General features: G+C 41.4%; 1 protein-coding gene across 1 annotated transcript; it reads right to left on the reverse strand.

Annotated features, from left to right (window-relative positions):
• Window positions 1–681: 681 nt before the first annotated feature.
• Window positions 682–18,379, reverse strand: rspo3 (R-spondin 3). Its single transcript, XM_042422676.1, has 6 exons — window positions 17,482–18,379; window positions 11,635–11,829; window positions 10,884–11,027; window positions 10,533–10,679; window positions 10,119–10,295; window positions 682–1,780 (listed from the first exon to the last, which is right to left on the reverse strand). The coding sequence occupies exons 1-6, from the start codon at window positions 17,573–17,575 to the stop codon at window positions 1,557–1,559; spliced, it is 981 nt and encodes a 326-aa protein (XP_042278610.1). The 5' UTR covers window positions 17,576–18,379; the 3' UTR covers window positions 682–1,556.

The raw sequence follows: 18,379 nt of genomic DNA on the forward strand, positions 1-18,379 counted from the left end.
TTTCTGTCAAGTGAGTAATCGACAAATTGTTTCAGCTCTAAAAGGGATTTTGCATCGTTGGTTTCACATTTAAAAACTTATTTTTGACAAATTCAACTTTGCACTGAGACTTGTTTGGATATGCATTGTTCAAATGCATGCAAACATATTAGGTAAATTAATTATACACTTGAATTAATTCCATTAGTAAACGTATAACTTTCTGTGACGTTTTAGGTACATAGTAGTTGTCATAGTTGCTTATTTGAAGAAAAATGAAAGTATTGTTCTTGTAAAGAACCAACAAGCTAATGAATAATCCCTATTGTGGGTTTTGACTTCCATATTGAAGACTGCAGGTAGATTGATATATTTCAACTGCATGTTTATGATTCACAAGATGCACTGACGAACACACGATAGGCTTTGCTGCGTGCACAAAACACAACTATTGTTTATTGTTTTGTACATGTTTCATAGTTTGAAGACTGTTAAGTTGTGAATTTAGTAACTAGGAGATGGGTTTTCTATCCATGGCAAGTATAGCAGTATGTAACTTACTACAATTGCTACCATTTTCAACCAAATGAGGCAACCTTTAAATTAGCAATTAATAATTGCATTCTGTCACTTTCAATTTTAACCATGTTAAAGTAGATTGTACAAGATGACAGTCAGATGAGAAAACATAACAGACACAAGTACAAACCCATTATAGTTTTATTTGACATACAGGTGCTTTTGGTTCCTAGTCAAGGAGCTTTACTGAGAGCACAGATTCAATTTACACAAAAAGAAAAAACAGTGGTAGGTTAGATTTATCACTTATCTGGATAAAACTAGCTTTTGTCCAAGACATACAAAACACGTGTTAATGGTTTTCAGTTTTTGACCATACTCCACTGACAAACTACTCAGTCTCCTTTGACTCACAGCATGCAGGTTCGCCTACATCAGTCATTTGTAGTGATTATGAAGTTGTCACAAGATGGCAAGAGCAAACTCACTTTTATTTTTTTCTTTACAAATTCTGCACCAAATAAAATAAAAGTATATCTAAAGAACAGGAACAACAATAATAAACACTTGTTCTACATAATGTTGCAAAATCTACATTCAAAAACCAAGACGCGCAATGTTGTACCAGGGCCCCATTAAATAACCATATCAACAAGCACATAGTATAACGTTTTTGTATCTCTGTCCGTCTGTCTGCTGGTCCTCCACACAGTCACAGACTTTTCTTACTTTGTTCTTCAGTACCAACAGCAGTCTCAGCAGTGTCTCTTGCATTTTTCGAAAGAGACACTCAGTGGTGGAAGTGAAGGAGTAGAGGCTACAGGGTAGATAAAATGACTTTTTAAAGTCCATAGTGGCCCAAGCCTTTTGGCTGAACGTGCCCCATCCCGCTTGTGCATAAACAGTATATTAAAATCATACAGGTAGCAGCAACACCCCTGCAGAGAGGGGTTGAGGGGGGCGAACAGTGGGTGAGGGTGGGGAAGTTTTGGAGTAGGAAGATTGGGAGGATAACAGGATGAGGGTTGGGAGGCGTTAGACTTTGTCTGTCCAGAGCACTACTGTACAAGGCCATCTTGAGGGGAGACTGGGTCTGTGTCTTGGCCTCTGCGATGCCTGTGCTCCGTTTTGTTCCTGTTATCAGAGTCTTCACGTTCACCTGTGTTTCTCTTCCTCTCTCGCTGCCTTTCTCTCTTCCTCTCCCGTCTCACTTCTTGGTTCTCCTTGTCTTTGCGGTTGTTGCGGTTCCTCCGTTGTCCTCTTACATTCTTCCCCTGTCCCCCTGGGTTAAGAAAATGAAATAATAAAGAATAGTAAAGTAGAAAAAAGGATAGAGCTCTCAGTAATGGTGAAAGCTATGAAAAGGAGGCTAAGAAACATTTGCATAATTTTTCTCATTTTTTCCACACTGTCAAAATAGTAAATTGTGGTAATCAATATTTTTAAAAAGACTGTTGACAAAAGGAAAACATTTTACTTTGGAACACATGCAATAATGTAGCTGCAGAAAATGTCCAAAATTTCAGTCCATATGTTAAGAAGTACAAACTGTTATGTGTTTCATAACATATAAGAATGGCTAATGTCTCAATGGATATTGTTCATTTACTCAAGGAATTTCTGCTAAGGGGCCTCAAACAAGAATGTTTCATACTATAATCATTTCCCACACAGTAATCTTCTTTGTTTTTACTGTAGCGCAAACCAGCCCAGTTTATCTGGCCATCTACTGGGGGATGTTTGATTGACAGGACTCAATGCTCAACTTTTTTCCATTAAAAAAACACGACATATAGAAAAACAACAAATAAATAAATGTAATAAAACCATCTACCCTATTAAACGTAGCCAGACTTGTTGAGGGAGGGTGAACACACTACAGACAATAAAAGGTGTCATTTCCCTTTAAGATGTGATGCTGGTTATTGCAGTGCTCTACATTCACCACTAGATGCCAGTCTTTAATCACAGACAGCAGCTCCACTGTCAGCCTATCAGCTGTTGCTGCCCTCTCCCTATGATGAGCAGACCTTTATCCAAAATAGAAAGCCTTTAAATAAACCCCCAATTTATCTGTTCTTGCAACACCATCTCATAAACAAAACCAAGAGTTTTGGTATGCTGAAGGTTTATCTCTGCTGGAGCTACAGTTATTAATGATAATAACAAGATCCACCCCCAGGGAGGTTGGAGACAGGACCTGCAAGTGAACGCAGAGGCCCTTTCCTGTTGTTGTACTGCTGCTGTTCATGTGTGAGTGGAACGGAGCAGCACGGCCTGCTTGGCTGGATGGCTGGCTAGTCGGGGGATTGTGAAACTGCTGAAGTAGGCAGTAGGCACAGACACGGAGAGAGAAAGAGAGATAAAGCGAGAGAGAGAGAGAGAGAGAGAGTTCTGTCTCCCTCCTGTCCGCTTCATGTTTGCCCCCCTACACTCATGCTCTCCCTTTCTGTCTGTTCATTAATCAAGTTATAGTCCTCTTGTTGGACCAGGGAGAAGGGCTCACTTCTCAGTGTTCCCTCCAGCACAAGTCAGATCAAATCACCCTCGGCTAAACTAAGGTCTACCTGTCCCCTGTGTTTAGCCTTTATCTTGAAATAAAAGAACACAAGGATAGGAGATGGAGGATTTGCATTTGTGCACAAACACAATGTTTACAAGGTTTGATTAAAAGAATATGGGAAATAAATAAAGAAATAATCAAAATCAAAGATAGTGAAGATGGTTGGGTGCCTGGATGGATGGATAGATGGTGGATGGATGGAGTAATCTGGTGCACTGACTCATTCAGGGTCTGCCCCTGTCCTCTATAAACACAGGAAGTCCCCTTCACTCTCATTGTTTTCTCTCTCCTGACACTATAACTATTTACAAGTTCAGTGGATTAGTCATACTGTAGCCCCCATGCTTTTGTAGAGCCAGAAGAGAAACCTAATCCATGCCATTGTTGAGATGATTAGGAGAGTGTTTATCAAACTGACCTGCATTTGGTTAGTTGGAACAGTTTCTGATGGGCTTTCTGTAAACTGTGTGTTGACAAGTGTGTAATGGACCCCAAATGAGACACCTTTTGAGGTTTTGGAACATTTTCAACGGACATTTAGGACATTCCCAAAAGCCAACTTTTAATGAATAAATGTTATAATCTTGTGTCTCCCTAACTTGCTGCCGCTCTCCCAGTGGCTCTCTCCCTGTGCGTGTGTCTATGTGCGATTGTGTGAGTGGAGACAGGTGTGCTGGAGTCAGAGCAGAGCCACACCAGCTGCACCTCATCACTATTATCAAGCTCTCTACAAATACCCAGCACTGCCACAACCACCCTGCCATATCATAGTCTCTGCTTCAGTCAGTATTACTATGCTTCAAGCCACTTCACCTGCATTTATCCAGTTGTCTTGTTGTTGCCCATCCAGGGAGGGTTGAATCAAGCTCGATTCAACCATGGATAACCGTGACCTGAATGACTGAGAATCTTCAGACCTCTTACTAAGCATTTCGGGATGAACACCCTCAGAATGGTACAAGAGTATGACAGGAAAGCCAGGAAAACTGCAGACTACAGAAACCACCTACAGTTTAACCTGAGATGCTGATAACATAGACTTCAACCAAGTCCAGTTGCCCTAAATTCAACCCTCCTTGGATAACCATGATCTGGATGACTGAGAATCTTCACAGACATCTTGTTGCCTGTTTTCCTGTACCTAACCCCATTTCCTTTCTCCTGCTGTTCTGTGTGCTCTGTCTCCAGTCCCTTGTCTCGTCTTGTCAGCCCTGCTTCCCTGCCCTGGATTCCCACTCTTCCCAGCTTTCAGCCCAAGCCCCAGCCCCATGTTCCCAGCTTCCAGCCCCTAGCCTCAGCCACAAGGTTCCTAGCTTCCAGCCCAGTCCCAAGCTCCTGCTTCCCAGCTTCCAGCCCAATCCTCAGCCCCTGGCTCCCAGCTTCCAGCCCAAGCCCCCACTCCCAGTTTTCCCGCTACCTACCCAAGCCTCAGCTCCTGGTTCCAAGCTACCTGCCCCAGCCCTCACCCCAGTTCCCAATTAGCAGCCCAAGCTTCCCCAGGCCTGCATTCCCTTTCCCCAGCCTTTACAATAAAATCTTGTTTGTCATATCCTTGTCTCCTCAAGTGTCTGCACTTGAGTTCACCTGCTTCGTCCTGCGTGACAATGTCATCCAGAGTTTGAGCCTAGCAGTGAGTGAGTGGTTGGCTTTGAGGACAGCACACGAATCTCCCAGTAATGTTACGAGTTGGAACTTGCACCAATGGTAAAATATTGTAGCTTTATTCAAATGTAAACATTCAAGAAAAGCTTCCATTTTTGTCTTCATCAGTGTTGGACAAGTTAATTAAAATTAGTGGTTAGTTATTAGTTAGTTCTCTCAAAAAGTAATTGAATTACTTTACCAATGACTGCATATAAAAAGTAATTTGTTACGAGGCAGAGTAACTTTTGCGTTACTTAACGCAAAAATTTAACTCGCCCCAAAATCTCAGAGTTCGATCCACTCCGTAAAGGATCCGTTTTGTTTTCCCCATAACCCAAAATCAGTTCAGTTCAATCCAGTTTCACAAACATAAGAGAGACAACTAAAATATCCGCCCCGGGTTTTACCGCAGGTCCACAACTCAAACCAGGGATAGCAGCGGCAGGTCAGTTTCAGGTGTTGTTTACAATATATAACGTTATAACTTCAGAGACAAAGTTTATGTTGTACCGCAAGTTGTCTACAATAACGAGCATAACGTGGCTCTGAGACACCGTAAGGTCAGATGATGTTTTTATGTTGTTTGTGCGTTTGTTTGTAGTTGTCCACTATTTTCACGTAAGACAAAAGTAACGAGTCCATTTGAATTTCAGTTATTGTAATTGGATTATTTAATTTGAAAAAGTAATTAGTAACATTAGTTACAAAAGTAGCAGAATTACAGTACCGCGTTAAATTGTAACGCGATATTCCCAAGACTGGTCTTCGTTAAAAGTGGAGATGCTCTGCCAAGATTTGAACAATACGCTGTAAGGATGTACAATCACTCCACAAAAAAATACTAAATACATTTTTTCCTACAAAATAAGAGTTCGGGCTGGTTTTGTAGCTATGAGTGTTTTGGGGAATCCCCGTGTCTACAACTGAAATATATCCAAACGTGAACGTACTAGGATTGCTCAGGAGTTGTAATTCTTGACACAGTTAATTCTGTGCAGACAAATGATATACACTATCAATTCATATTGTAATACTTACCCTTATGGCAGGTACTGGAATTATTTATAATTATATCATCAGTGTGAGGGCTTCCTATTGGTACAAGTAAACGCTGTTAAAAGGAAACAACTAAGAGAGTTTTGACATTTAGGGATTTTCCCTTTTCCCGTTTAGGGATTTTCCCTAAATGTCAACCTAAGAGACGTTTGACATATATGGAAGTTCATTCATACACTTTCCTGACAAGAGTTAGATGAGAAAATCAATAGCACTCTTACTGTTGTCTGTTCAGTATTGAGCTTACGCCAGAAGGTTATAAGCTTAGTTTAGCATTAAGACCGAGAGATGGCAAACAGCTAGCCTGGTTCTGTCCAGAGTTTAAAAAAACACCTACCAACACGCAGTTACATGCTATAACTATTTTTTAATAACCAGCACAGTGATTTCCAGGAGTCTGCTTGTTGCCTGGAAATAGTTGTGGAATGTAACTCCCCGTAAAAGTCACTTTGGATAAAAGCATAGCCTATGTCAAATGATAAAATGTATGTAAGATAGAAAACAAGCATATTTCCCAAAATGTCAAACTATTCCTTTAATATGTTGACGTAACTGCCACAACTGTGAAGCAACTGAAACATTCATTAAACACCAAGCGCTTGAGCACTTTCTATTTTGTTGTCTAGCAATAGCTCATAAAAGTACAAAAATATAACACAAAGACAATAATAATGGTGTAATATAGGAGAGTGGTTGTAAATCTCTGAGGTCACTCTTTAACCTGTCACTAATGTTATACAATGTGCATCTGTTTGCACACTACATGCTCCACTTAAATTTTGTCATTAAAGACCGGATACACTAAAGGATTTTATATGACCTACACAGTACCAATATTGACATTCATGTCAAAACAGTAAATCTGAATCTCCCACTGAAATCCTTGTCTGTCACTGTTACTCATGTTCTGAATACAATTAGTGCTAAACTCAGTATTTGTCATTACAAGTTAAGAATTTTGCAATAATCTGTTGCTAATGAGGAGGAATGTACACAGAAAAGTGTTCACCTTTTCATCCTGTATTCATCCACTCATCCTGCTTTACTGGGTTTGACACTGTGTGTGTATGTGTGTGTGTGTTTGTTTGTAAGAGCAAGGAGTCGGAAACACACAGAAATCAAGTAAGAGAGCAGAAGGGCACTGAGGGTAAGGGAAGATGTGTTTATGTGTGTTTGCACACGTGTGTGCGGTTGGAGGAGCACTGTGTGTTTTATGGTGGTACATCCTCAGTGGCAGGCGTTCTGTCGTCCGGGGAGCTTTTGGCGGGAGCCAGGCTGGGATTAAAGGCTATGGGCTGTCCCACAAGTGGAATGCCTGCCGCATGGCCGCCAGGATGTCACGAGGGGGGTTCTGGGTGTGTGTGTGTGTTTGTGTGTGTGAATCCCCCTCTACTGACTGGTTGGGGATGGGTGGTTTAACTGTATGTATGTCTCTCTGTGGTGTGTGTGAGTGTCTGTATGTATATGTGTGTGTGTGTGTGTGTGTGTGTGTGTGTGTGTGTGTGTGTGTGTGTGTGTGGGGTGGGAGTTAAGGGGGGCTAGGGTTTGCAGAGGGCACACAGTCTATCCGGCTACAGAGATAGAGGGGTGAACAGCAGGTCGATCGAAGGACAAATTAGCCAGCATTAACTTGAGAGACGGCGGCGGATGAGGATGTGTGTGTAAACATTCATAATCTCTAGCCATGGATAACGGAGGAACAGAGCCAAGTTTCTCTGACTCCAAGCCTAAATATGTCTGCGTGTTTCCTGCAGTTTTATAACTTTTCTGACGTGACATCTATAATTTAAAACATCATTTAGGAGTTAATCACTACAAACTGGAAGTTGTGATTTTGCAACGATTCTCCGGAGGCTTAAGTTAATTTATTTTTATAGGGAGAGTTTGATATTTTGGAAAAATACACTCATTTGCTTTCTTGGTGAGAGTTAGATGAGAAGATTGATACCACTCTAATCTGACAATGGTATCAATCTTCTCATCCAACTCTAAGCACGAAGACAAATAACTACTTCCCAACACATCAAGTAATTCCTTTAACAAAGAATGGCCATGAATCTGTTCAGGTAGGCAAATCTACATTTTGAAAATCTGCAAAGCACTGTGCAAGATTACTTTTTAGTTTGTTTAAATGCAAAAAGGAGGGTGGAACTTCAAATTGATTACTAACAAGTGTGATGCATTTAATGATTTGTAATTAGATGGATGTTGCTCTTAAACACCTTGAGCAAGTAACATGTAAAGATAAGATAAGATAGAAAGTGAGAGGTCACTCAAAGGCTTAAAAACAAGTGAGAGATGTAGCAAGAGTAGGGGTGTCAAGAGGAAGAGGAGAAATGCAAAAAGGATCTTACAGAATTTTAGAGGAGTTTTGGGTTTGGGGCAAGGATGGTGGATGTATGAAGAAGAAGAAGAACACACAATAAAAGTAAATAATATGTATAAAGCCAGCAGAAGGAGCAGTATGGTGAAAGAGGATGAAATTAGCAAAGAGCTGGAAGACTCATGTGGAGGAGTAAAACGATGTAGCGAGGAGCAGGAAAGGAAGAGGAGAGGGGGAAGGAGAAGGCCAAGGGAGAAAGTGCAGAAAAGGAGGAAAGGAAGAGGAGGAGGAGGATGTATCAGTGTCTGAGGGCTGCTGGAGGATTACCGGGGGCTCTCTGAGGTCGGACCACTGACCCCCTAGCGTGTGCAGAACGTAAACAGTGAGGAGAGGACGCGCCGAAGCAGATAATTAGCTCTCATTCACTGTGGATGCTCTTGGAGTGGGAGCAACTGGGTAATCACACGCGGGGGCAAAGTCGATAAATGGGGTCTGTAGTGTGTAGGACTACACACATCTGTCTTTCTTTCTTTCTTTCTTTCTTTTTTCTTTTTTCTTTCTTCCTCATCTCTCATCTCATCTCATCTCTCTGTAACACACCCCTCCTCCCCCCTTTGCCAGGCTCAAGCTAGATCAACAGAGCCGTCGACCACACTAAAGTCTCGGCCCCGACTCGACTGACTGGGAGCGCCAACAGGGAGCTTATATGGGGGTCTATGTTTTCTTTAGTGTGGTAGGATGTGTGTGTGTGTGTGTGTGTGTGTGTGTGAGGGTGGGTGTGTGTGGGTGTGGAGGGCTTGAGGATGGGGGAACGGATCAGTAGAGAGATACAGATAGAAAGTGAGAGAGAGAGGGATAGGCAGGGTGATAGAGGGCACATTTCACAGTCTGCCTTACAAATCACGTCGACCCAGTTGACTCTCTTCACAAATTACCACCAAGAGCAACGGCTGTGTAGTTATTTTAGTGAGACGAAGTTGGTATGTGTGTGTATTTATGTGCGTGTGTTAAGTGTGCCCGAGTGAATGTGCAAGTGTGATTTGTGCATTTGTCTGACTTGTTTGAAATGGAGAGGGTGTATTTGTATCTGAATTTGTGTGTGTATGTATGTGTGTGTATTGGCAGCTGTGGGGATAAACCAATACTGATCCCCTGGTCGCCGCGTGCCTCCCAGGGGGAGGATGTTGATGTTGAGCTGGCTGTTTCTGCTCCAGAGTCAACTGCTTTTCTGCTGCATCACACACACACGCACACACACACACACACACACACACACACATGCACACACACACACACACACACACATGCACACATGCACAGAAACACACACATGCACACACATACACACAGTGTTTGTTCTGTAAGTGTGAGGCCCCAGGGGGGCTGGATCTCAGCCTCCTAGCCTGTCTGCGATCTGTCATTTAACACTACAGAGCCCAGGCTAAAAAACAACCAGCCGTAGCCGCCAACCACCTCAGTAACCACACACACACAGTATATGCATAACACAAAGCGATCGTAAATATGCCACAGCATCGGGGTTTATAAAGAGACAGCCCGTCTGAAAGCAGTTTTCACTCTATTCATTGGAAATGATCACGCTATTCCTTGTTTACTAGGAGCAGAGAAAGCGGTTTTACTGTTTAAAAATCCAAAGAGGTCTCGTGGGAAAACACACAACATACCCATTGCAACATCGCCAATGTGTGTTCCCCCCACTGTCCTCACTCTAACCACAACGACAATCCTCTGAGTAAACAGTCGTAGTCCTGAGCGGAAGAACGACTAGATCTGATTGTACAAGCTGAAGCAGCAAGGTCTGGAATTCATAGAGTAGAAATCATGCCATGTGTCACAAATACAATGTTGGCAGTGAGCGTGATGGGTCAGTAGCAACTACAGTAGACAATGTCTAGTATGCAGTTTTTAAATTCAGCTTTTTTTTTGGACACATAGCTGGAACACAGAAACACTGCTACAGTGTCTTCCTTTTCCTCCTCACTTCCTTCTTATCGTCTCCATTGTTTTATTTACCTGTACATTTTTTCCTCTTGACCGGGCACTCTTTAGTCTCAGAGGTCTCGGGGCAGGGTTTGCCGAGGGGTGATGGGTCCACGAGGACCTGCCGTGTGCGGGTCTCCCGGCCCTGACATGGTCTACCAAACCGAGAGCAGGGGCTCCACTCGCTCCACTCACCCACCTCGCAGTGCACTGACAGGGGAAAAATGGAGACAGAGAAGTGAGAGTGGGAAACATCAATGTTTAGCCATTCCAAGTTTGAAATTGGGTTACTCTCTTTTCTTTGTTAAAATTCAAGCTTATTTGCCAGTTGTGGCCTCCAAAAATGTGGCATAGGCCCCTTCTAACAAAACAGGCTTTCAGACCACAGCTCTGTATCTTATTAGATAATTATTTTATGTGACACATCCACAGACATACTGGACTGACCTTGTGGTGTACACTCCATGAGTTTGTCATTGGGCTCATACTCCTCTGGACAGACATGTTGGCATCTCCCACTGAGCTGGTACAGGCCCGGCCGGCACCGTGTACATGTCTCACCGTTCACGCATGACTCACACTCTGCAGGGCACTCTGCAAAGACAAAAGCATAGTATAGTGGCCAAATTTAACGTGTAAACATGTCATGCCTCTATCTTCTGCATGGGTAATGTTGGAAAAAACAACATGTAAGGCATCATGTTTTACAAAAATTTGTCCCCTTTATTAAGAGTTAAATAAAGGGCAAACCCTACATTTTATTCCCGTCTCTGAATGATATGAACCCTGAATGCTCACCAGGAACACACTCCCTCTGTGTGTCGCTGCGGACCAGCCCCTCAGGGCAGTTCTCCTGGCACTTGCCCTTGTGAAGGTAGAATCCTGCTCGGCAGCGCGTGCAGAAGTTCCTGTTGAAGCAGGAGTCGCACTCCGTCTTGCACTCTGACAGAGAAACACAGACCCACCACCAGCGTTTATTTAAACCGTACAAGTTATCGTGTGTGTCCTGCGTGTTAAATATACAGGGTGTCAGTGTGTGTGTGTGTGTGTGTGTGTGTGTTCGTGTTTGCATGTCTCACTGGGGATTCAGTCAGGAATATAGACCACTGCAGGCAGATTGATGTCTTTCTGGTGGCTGGTGATATATGATTTCAAGTAAAACAACACCTAATTCAGTTTAATGTCACCAAAAGGAAACATACTTAACAGGCTAACTGCTAGCCTGTTGCCCAGCTCAAACTGTATGTACATAATGCCAAATGTCACAAGCAGGTCTTGAAACTGTTGCTTGTAAAGAGTTGTATGTATGGAGAAGGACATCCTTGTGCTTATGTTTGTCACATGTAAGTAAAATAAACTTTTAAGAGGCCGAACTTAACTCAAGACAAGTTTAAGACACTTTTCTTTGTGTGTTTGTTTTGAGTAAATATCACACTGATAATTTAGCAGGCAATTGATTATTTTAATGATTAACTCATTGTAATTAGTTAGTCCAGCCACTAACACCTAGATACTTGTGTTAGTTTACAAGGAACATGCAATGGCTTACTTGTGCAGGTGTTTCTGTCTGGGGCGCGAGTGCCGTAAAAGCCTGGAGGACAGGAGGGCAAGCACACCCCGATCTGCTTCATCCCAATCCTCTGCAAATGCATGAATAAGCGTGACTTGCAGGACAGGCAGCCATTATAGTCAGAGCAGGTCTCACAGCCACTCTGCTGACACACTGAGCTCACACCAGAGATCTCTGTTGACAGGAACAGGGGGAAGCTTATTATTTTCACATGTGGTATAATAGGAAAAACTAAAATATTAAGATTAAGGCAACATTTTCAGACATTGTAAGCTAAATCAGTAAAATTAATCCTAATGGATAACTTGACTAAATATGTTATAGTTTTGGAGAGATCACAACATCTGACTTGTAGATTCCATACAAGTGATACCAACCTCCCTCTTATTGAAAGCACATAGCAGGAATTCACCTTTCTGTTGGTGCCAATAATGGACCCATTAAACTTCTGGCAGGTTTTATATACAACCCTATAGCATGTAGCACTTAAACTTTAAGATAGAAAATATAGTGTGTTCTCATATTTTCTCAGCCAGCCAAATGTGTAGTCCCAGAAGAGCCATTTTAGATCCTTGACGAGACACCTGCACTAAAATAAACTTACCATTAGGTCTTGTGTCACCTCTTTCTTGCTCTCTTCCCATCTATACCAGCATCTGTATCATTTATTTCTGTATCCAAAAATTTCACCTCGCTACCTAAAAAGACCAATGGACAGAGAATAACATCCCATGTGCCTACATATGCTAAAACCACTAGAAAAATAACGCTTTGAATATAAACCTCTTCTTCTTTAATTGAATTATTTTGCTGCTTATTAGGCCCAGACTGTTATGGGGGTTTATACATTTCAGTGTAATATCAGTGCAGCTGTCGGGCCAGTGGGTCTAAACTCATGTGCTTCTCTTTACAATACCAATGTAAGTATTTTAGTGATGGCACATCACTCTCAATGAATTATTGGCTGTATATTAGTGTATGTTGAATGCAATGTATCATACGTCCAGGAGATTAGTAAGAAGATAATGTAAGGCATACACAAACCGTCAGACATACTGTAGATTTATGTTCCACACATGAGTTTCAGTAAGCAAGATAATGAGATGTAGATTTTAAGTCAAGATTGCTAAAATGGGATAAACTTAATGATATATCATGTTTTCCAAGAAAGTGGGCTAAGGGCAGACAACCATGTCATGAAGGGCAATTATTTTACATGCATAAGTGGCATAATGCAGAGTCACAGGACTAATCACCTACTGCCAGTGACCGCAATTTATACCATGTTTACAACCGTGTTTATGGGCATGAGTACTGCTGTGTTTAGTTTATGTTGGTGTATTTCACAGGAAGGGTTTTCATCCCCCCACTCTTCACAGATTTGTGGGATGATTCACCAGACTTTGTCTTTTGAGGATGAAAGCCTGGGTTGTAGGTTTAAATCATTTGAATTGTTTGTTGACAGCCATGTCAAAGACATTTTTATGCCTCCAAAGTTACAGCAAGTTTATTTCAATATGATGGCATGTGTTGAAGTCCATGATTAAAGACATATAGATGTACATGCTGCTACTGGCATATTGTAGATTAGATAGACTTTGGGCTGATAACTAACTGTATTAAAGAAGAAGACAAAAATTCAGTATAATTTCATTCAAGCTTTTGCTTCCTGCAAAACAGCAACAAAGAGGGTTTGTGGGGTTGGATGTGTATATGTGTTGTATGTGAGGATGTTCTTTGCTCCTGGTTCCAATGTTATTTAACAGTATCACTTTCTCTATGAGGAAATGGGTTCAACTCGAAATACTGTGCTTTAGTTAGGTCAGGAATGTGGCTGGTACAGGCTACTATTATATTATTGCTTAACATGCACCAGGAATAACACCTGTGACACAAAGTCAACATGTATCCATGAGAAAAGTCCCATGTTTTTCATACTTGCACACTCACACTGCATTGATCCGCCATTCCTAAAGGTATTAGTATTTTGGAAATTGTTGCAGTTTCACTCATAGTTGGCAAATAAATGGCAGCCCCTGCAAGCAACCACTGAATTAGTTTTCCTCTTCAGCCTTGCATGGCATTTCATGCCACTGGCTTAAGTTGGTCCTCGTCCTTCTTGTCTAAGTTCCGGGTTTAGCTGCCGGTTTACAATAGATCATTAATATTTTGTTTGAAATATCTCAACGATCTTTACAACTGCTGTCCATTTGCCCACATGTGCTCCTGCCAAGCTGCCTTGATCCACAGAAGTCTTAAGACACAGGAATTTGGCTTTGCCCTCACACTGACAAAACCTCAGTTGGACAGTGGTATCTTACATAACATACCAACAAAGTCACATATGAATAAACACATTCACAAGCCGGCACACACACAGATGGTTCATGGCAAAAAATAGAATTGTGCAACAAAATAGAAGTAACATGGGAAAGAACAGACATTTTATCTAAACTGGTAATTATCTATGTCTTTAGGGTTCAATTATGCAACACACTTGATTTCACCACCTTAACAATACACATGTCCAGCCTGAAACCAAGAGGTAAAGCCATCCACAAAAACTGATCTGTCTTCATAAACTGTATATAATATGGATGTAATTCCCACTGTTAGCGCCCACAAGCCTTTTTTTTTTTTTTTGGATGCATCATCACAGACAGGAAGCTCGGAGCTCGGGTTCAGTCTCTGCATGGTAATTTTGGTCAGTTGACTGAATGGTCAATGACCTCCAACTCACTCTTACCCCCTTCTTTCCCTCTGAAGTCTGTACTCATTCACCCCCTCACCAACTAATCCCTCCATCCTCCCTGATATCTCTGGAAGTGTCAGATAACTGCATCCTTGAAGGAAGTTTGCATTCTTAGAAGCACTTGTCAATTAATGGATACTGAGTCAGTCTGGCAGGCAGAGGATTACTCCTTACTGTAGAACGTGACCTAAACCTTCAACTTCCTTAGACAAAAAATGAATGAGTGCTGAGGTGCTGCCATCTCATTACATCATGTTTCGGTATGTGGATACGCTGTTGGGATAAACTGATTTATGTTTTTCGGTCGAAAAAAAAGCACATTTTCAGTAATTAATACAAACTGAAAGAAGTTAGGATTTCACAAAAGACATTCTGTTTTCTGTCCTGTAATTTAAGCACTAAAGTTTCAGTGGATACCCCCACTCCCACCTCTCTCACACTGTTGAGAGGCTCTTTAATATTGTTTAGGAAGAAATAAACATTTAAAAGAGAGAATTTGTGTGTCCTAACATAGCACAGGGTAAAGCAGACAATAAAATGTCTATATATCCGACATTTGCACAGCACAAACACATATTTAAGTGACTACATTATTATTATTTAAGTATTACATTATTAACATATCTACCTACATTTTCTTCTGTTTTATTTTCATTAGGACTGATGTTTAAACTAATTTTCAGTTTGCTGCAGTTTATAAGCTCTATATGGACTGTTTCACCATGCTGAACAGCAAAACAATCCTCAGGACTCCTTCAAAACTGCATAATATACACGCAGTTGTTGCAACTCTCTGTCTTGAAAAAACAAAACAAATTATTTTCCAAAATTCAAGTTTGATGGCCATGAAAAAGGTTTTAGGGGAAAAATAACAACAAAAGTCCTCTTTCTGATCCGGAGTGCAGGTCAGAGCTCTGTAATAAAATGTAAAGAGAAAGAGACACATGCAGAGAGAAGTTTCAGCCACAGGTGGCCGGCATAAAAACATCACTCCGAAGGTCTATTATTGTACAGTAGATCACAGACAGTTTTCAGCCACGCTGGCAAGTGATACATGGAATATTCCAGTTATCACTGCTCCTCTCTAACAGACTTAGTCACAAAGCACATCTGGAGACCCTCAGTGATAAAGTGTGTGGAGGAATAGTAGAAAAATATACTTTATTGATACTTATTTTATAGTGTCATGGAAAAAGGCCGGCCATAGCTCAAGAGATTAGACATAATGTTGGACCCCATGGAGATAGGGGAGATGAAATACCACCAGACTTGAGTGTTTTCAGTGTGGAACCTGGTGTTTTGATGGAGCATACTGTCAGTTTTGTATTAACTCAGATTCTTAACAATAATAAGAACAAGATGGGACATGATTTCAGTGTTGATAACCTACTTGAGTTAAAAGTGTCTGGAATAACTCGAAACCCATTCGATGTGAAGTGGACAGAATAAACTTTTTCCGCGAATTACAGAATCTTGCAGTATATGGAAATAAGCTGAACCTAGAAGCTACAGCGCCAAATATGGGAACTAAAGCTGTGAATATCCATTTGAGCACTGTCGTTAGTCAGCCCTAATAAACAGGCACCAGACCATCCTGAAGTGCGGTCTGCTGCTCTGACCGCTAGAGAGCGACGGGAACCAGGAGACTGAGAGCGGCGACTGCAGGCTTCAGGTGACAGACAGCACAGTTAATGAGATCAATTAAGGATAAAAGGAAATCCAATAAAAGCGGGCTGATAATGGCGAAATTAGTGAAGGTATAATAGAGTGTGCCATCCAATCAAAGAGCCAGAGGAGCACGCTCTGGAATTGGCTGGAAATTAATTTAGTGAATTTTAGAATAACTGCATTTTGTAACAGTAATTAAACAACTTAAATTCCAGGAGTTCATAAACCTCATGATGCTTAATTCAGGACAGGAGTGTGGAAGTTGTTGATAATATTTTATTGATCTTTAATATCTTTATTTATTATTTTCAGGAATTAGGGCAATACTTCTTCTGATTTGCCACAAGTGAATTGAAATTGAATTGAATTTTGATTTGTCATCTTAAATTATCTAATGGGGAGATCCAAACGCAGCAAATATTAGGTCATATCTCGACAAACTCAAGTCAAAGGAACATTGACGCACAGGGTCCCTGTTGTGCGTCTGCGTAAGTTTGGTGACCTATAAGTCTGCCAATGCACTGACCAAATCATATACCTGTCACCAGTTACTAACCGTAAATCTAGAGTAACCTGAATATAAGATACTGTTTTTGTTGGCACGATACAGGATATACCTCTAGTCTGGACACTTCTGTGACTTAATGCCTCTCTGACTAAATATATATATGAATGTACGCAGTGTTGGGGAGTAGTGAACTATATGTAATTAAACTAGTTTACATTTTGCAGTAGCTTGCTGGTAGTTCAACTACATTTACATTTGCAAGGTGATTCAAGTAGTTACATTACTTTTTTGCCATTTTTGTGTAGTTCACGACTGAAACTACAAACAATTTTGGGCCATAAAAGGAAAGGAATGACTTTTTATTTTTATTTTACCGTTGCTTCTCTAACTGAATCCCCTTTGACCATCCCCGCCCCCTTTTCCTTTTCACTTTCGCTGTGAAGGCAGCCACCAACACACACTTGACCTTTGTGTATTTTTACAATAAACTCAATTGAGTGGCATCTTTTGCTGGCATGTGATTATTTTGTACAATATTTTGTTATAATTTCGTATCACATGTACATTGTCAATTAGAATTTAAAAAAAAATGTTATATTTTTTTACAAAGTAGTTTGAACTACTTTTTCTAAGTAGTTTTATTAAACCAAACTAGATATCTCCCTGAGATTTTGCTGTAGTTCAACTTCTTCAAGTGTGAAGTAATTGGTAGTTTGCAAAGCTTTCAAACTAGCCTCCCCAACACTGAATATATGCTATATGCTAAAAAAAAAAAAAAAGCAAAACAAGCGAACAAATACACAGAAGCACTCACACATAACGAGTTTGTAGTGTAGGTGTGTGTGAGTGTGTGTGTGCACTAAACACCGGGCAGCATGCCTCACTTCACTTTACTCACGTTTAGGTCGGTTCGGGCTGCTGTTCGGCTGACAACCAGTGTAATCCATGCAGTGCAAGATGATCAAAACAAAGGAGATCAGTTGTAATTGCATAGTAGCCCAGAGATGAGACTCGTAAAGCCAATGTCAATGTTCACCAAAACACTTATTGGATAAGATTCCGTTTTCTTCCCCCAGACGGAGGCAGAGGGTGATAATTCCTAGACACAGCGGGACCCCCAGCTATGTGGTGATATGTGATGATGGTAGTGTACGGTGGCCCAATGATGCCTGGGCCGCTTAGACTGTAACATCCTGTAAAGGATCTTCATATGTGCCAAGAAAGCCAGACTGAATCAGGGATCCGTTATCCGTGCTGTGTTAAAGAGCATCCCCCCCAAAAAACGGACAAACACATAAAAAGCTCGATTTTCATCCGTTGCGCGCAGGAGGAAAACAAAATCAATCATTAGTGTTGGTCAGAATGATGAATAGGATTATTATTTATAGTTAGCATGGTTCTCAAAAAGTTTGAGACATTATATCCATGTGTAGAGCTCCAGATTGACCTTTCTTTCCCTCTCCCCGTCTTTCTCAGTGGAGATGCGCCGTGCGTCCCGGTGTGTGTGGATACTCTAAAGTGCCAGGCACGCTGATGGTCTCGGTTTCATTCAGCATCAGCTGAAGCACAAAAAAGTAAAAGCCAGCACAGGACCAACACCAGTAACCACAAAATCAATTTGTAAGTTGAGTGTTTCGCAGTTCTTTGGGCTGTCAAACACACACCTCCTCTCACTCGCTGTCGGCGGCAGGCAAACCAATCTAAATCTCCGCAGTTTCAGCGCTTTTCTGCTTTGCGTGCAGGACCCATTCACTCCCCTCCTGCCGGCCCGCTGATGACTTCAGCCCTCTGCTGTC

This window comes from Thunnus maccoyii, chromosome 10, assembly GCF_910596095.1.
Source record: "Thunnus maccoyii chromosome 10, fThuMac1.1, whole genome shotgun sequence".
Lineage (NCBI taxonomy): Eukaryota > Metazoa > Chordata > Actinopteri > Scombriformes > Scombridae > Thunnus > Thunnus maccoyii.

What these genes read in the sequence shown, in the direction of transcription:
- rspo3 (XM_042422676.1), bottom strand. Translation starts at nt 17,575, where the DNA reads ATGCAATTACAACTGATCTCCTTTGTTTTGATCATCTTGCACTGCATG. An exon ending in CAGCCCGAACCGACCTAAAC is followed by an intron (nt 11,830 to 17,481) that starts GTGAGTAAAGTG and finishes TCCTGTCAACAG; the next exon opens with AGATCTCTGGTGTGAGCTCA. An exon ending in ACAGAGGGAGTGTGTTCCTG is followed by an intron (nt 10,680 to 10,883) that starts GTGAGCATTCAG and finishes TTGTCTTTGCAG; the next exon opens with AGTGCCCTGCAGAGTGTGAG.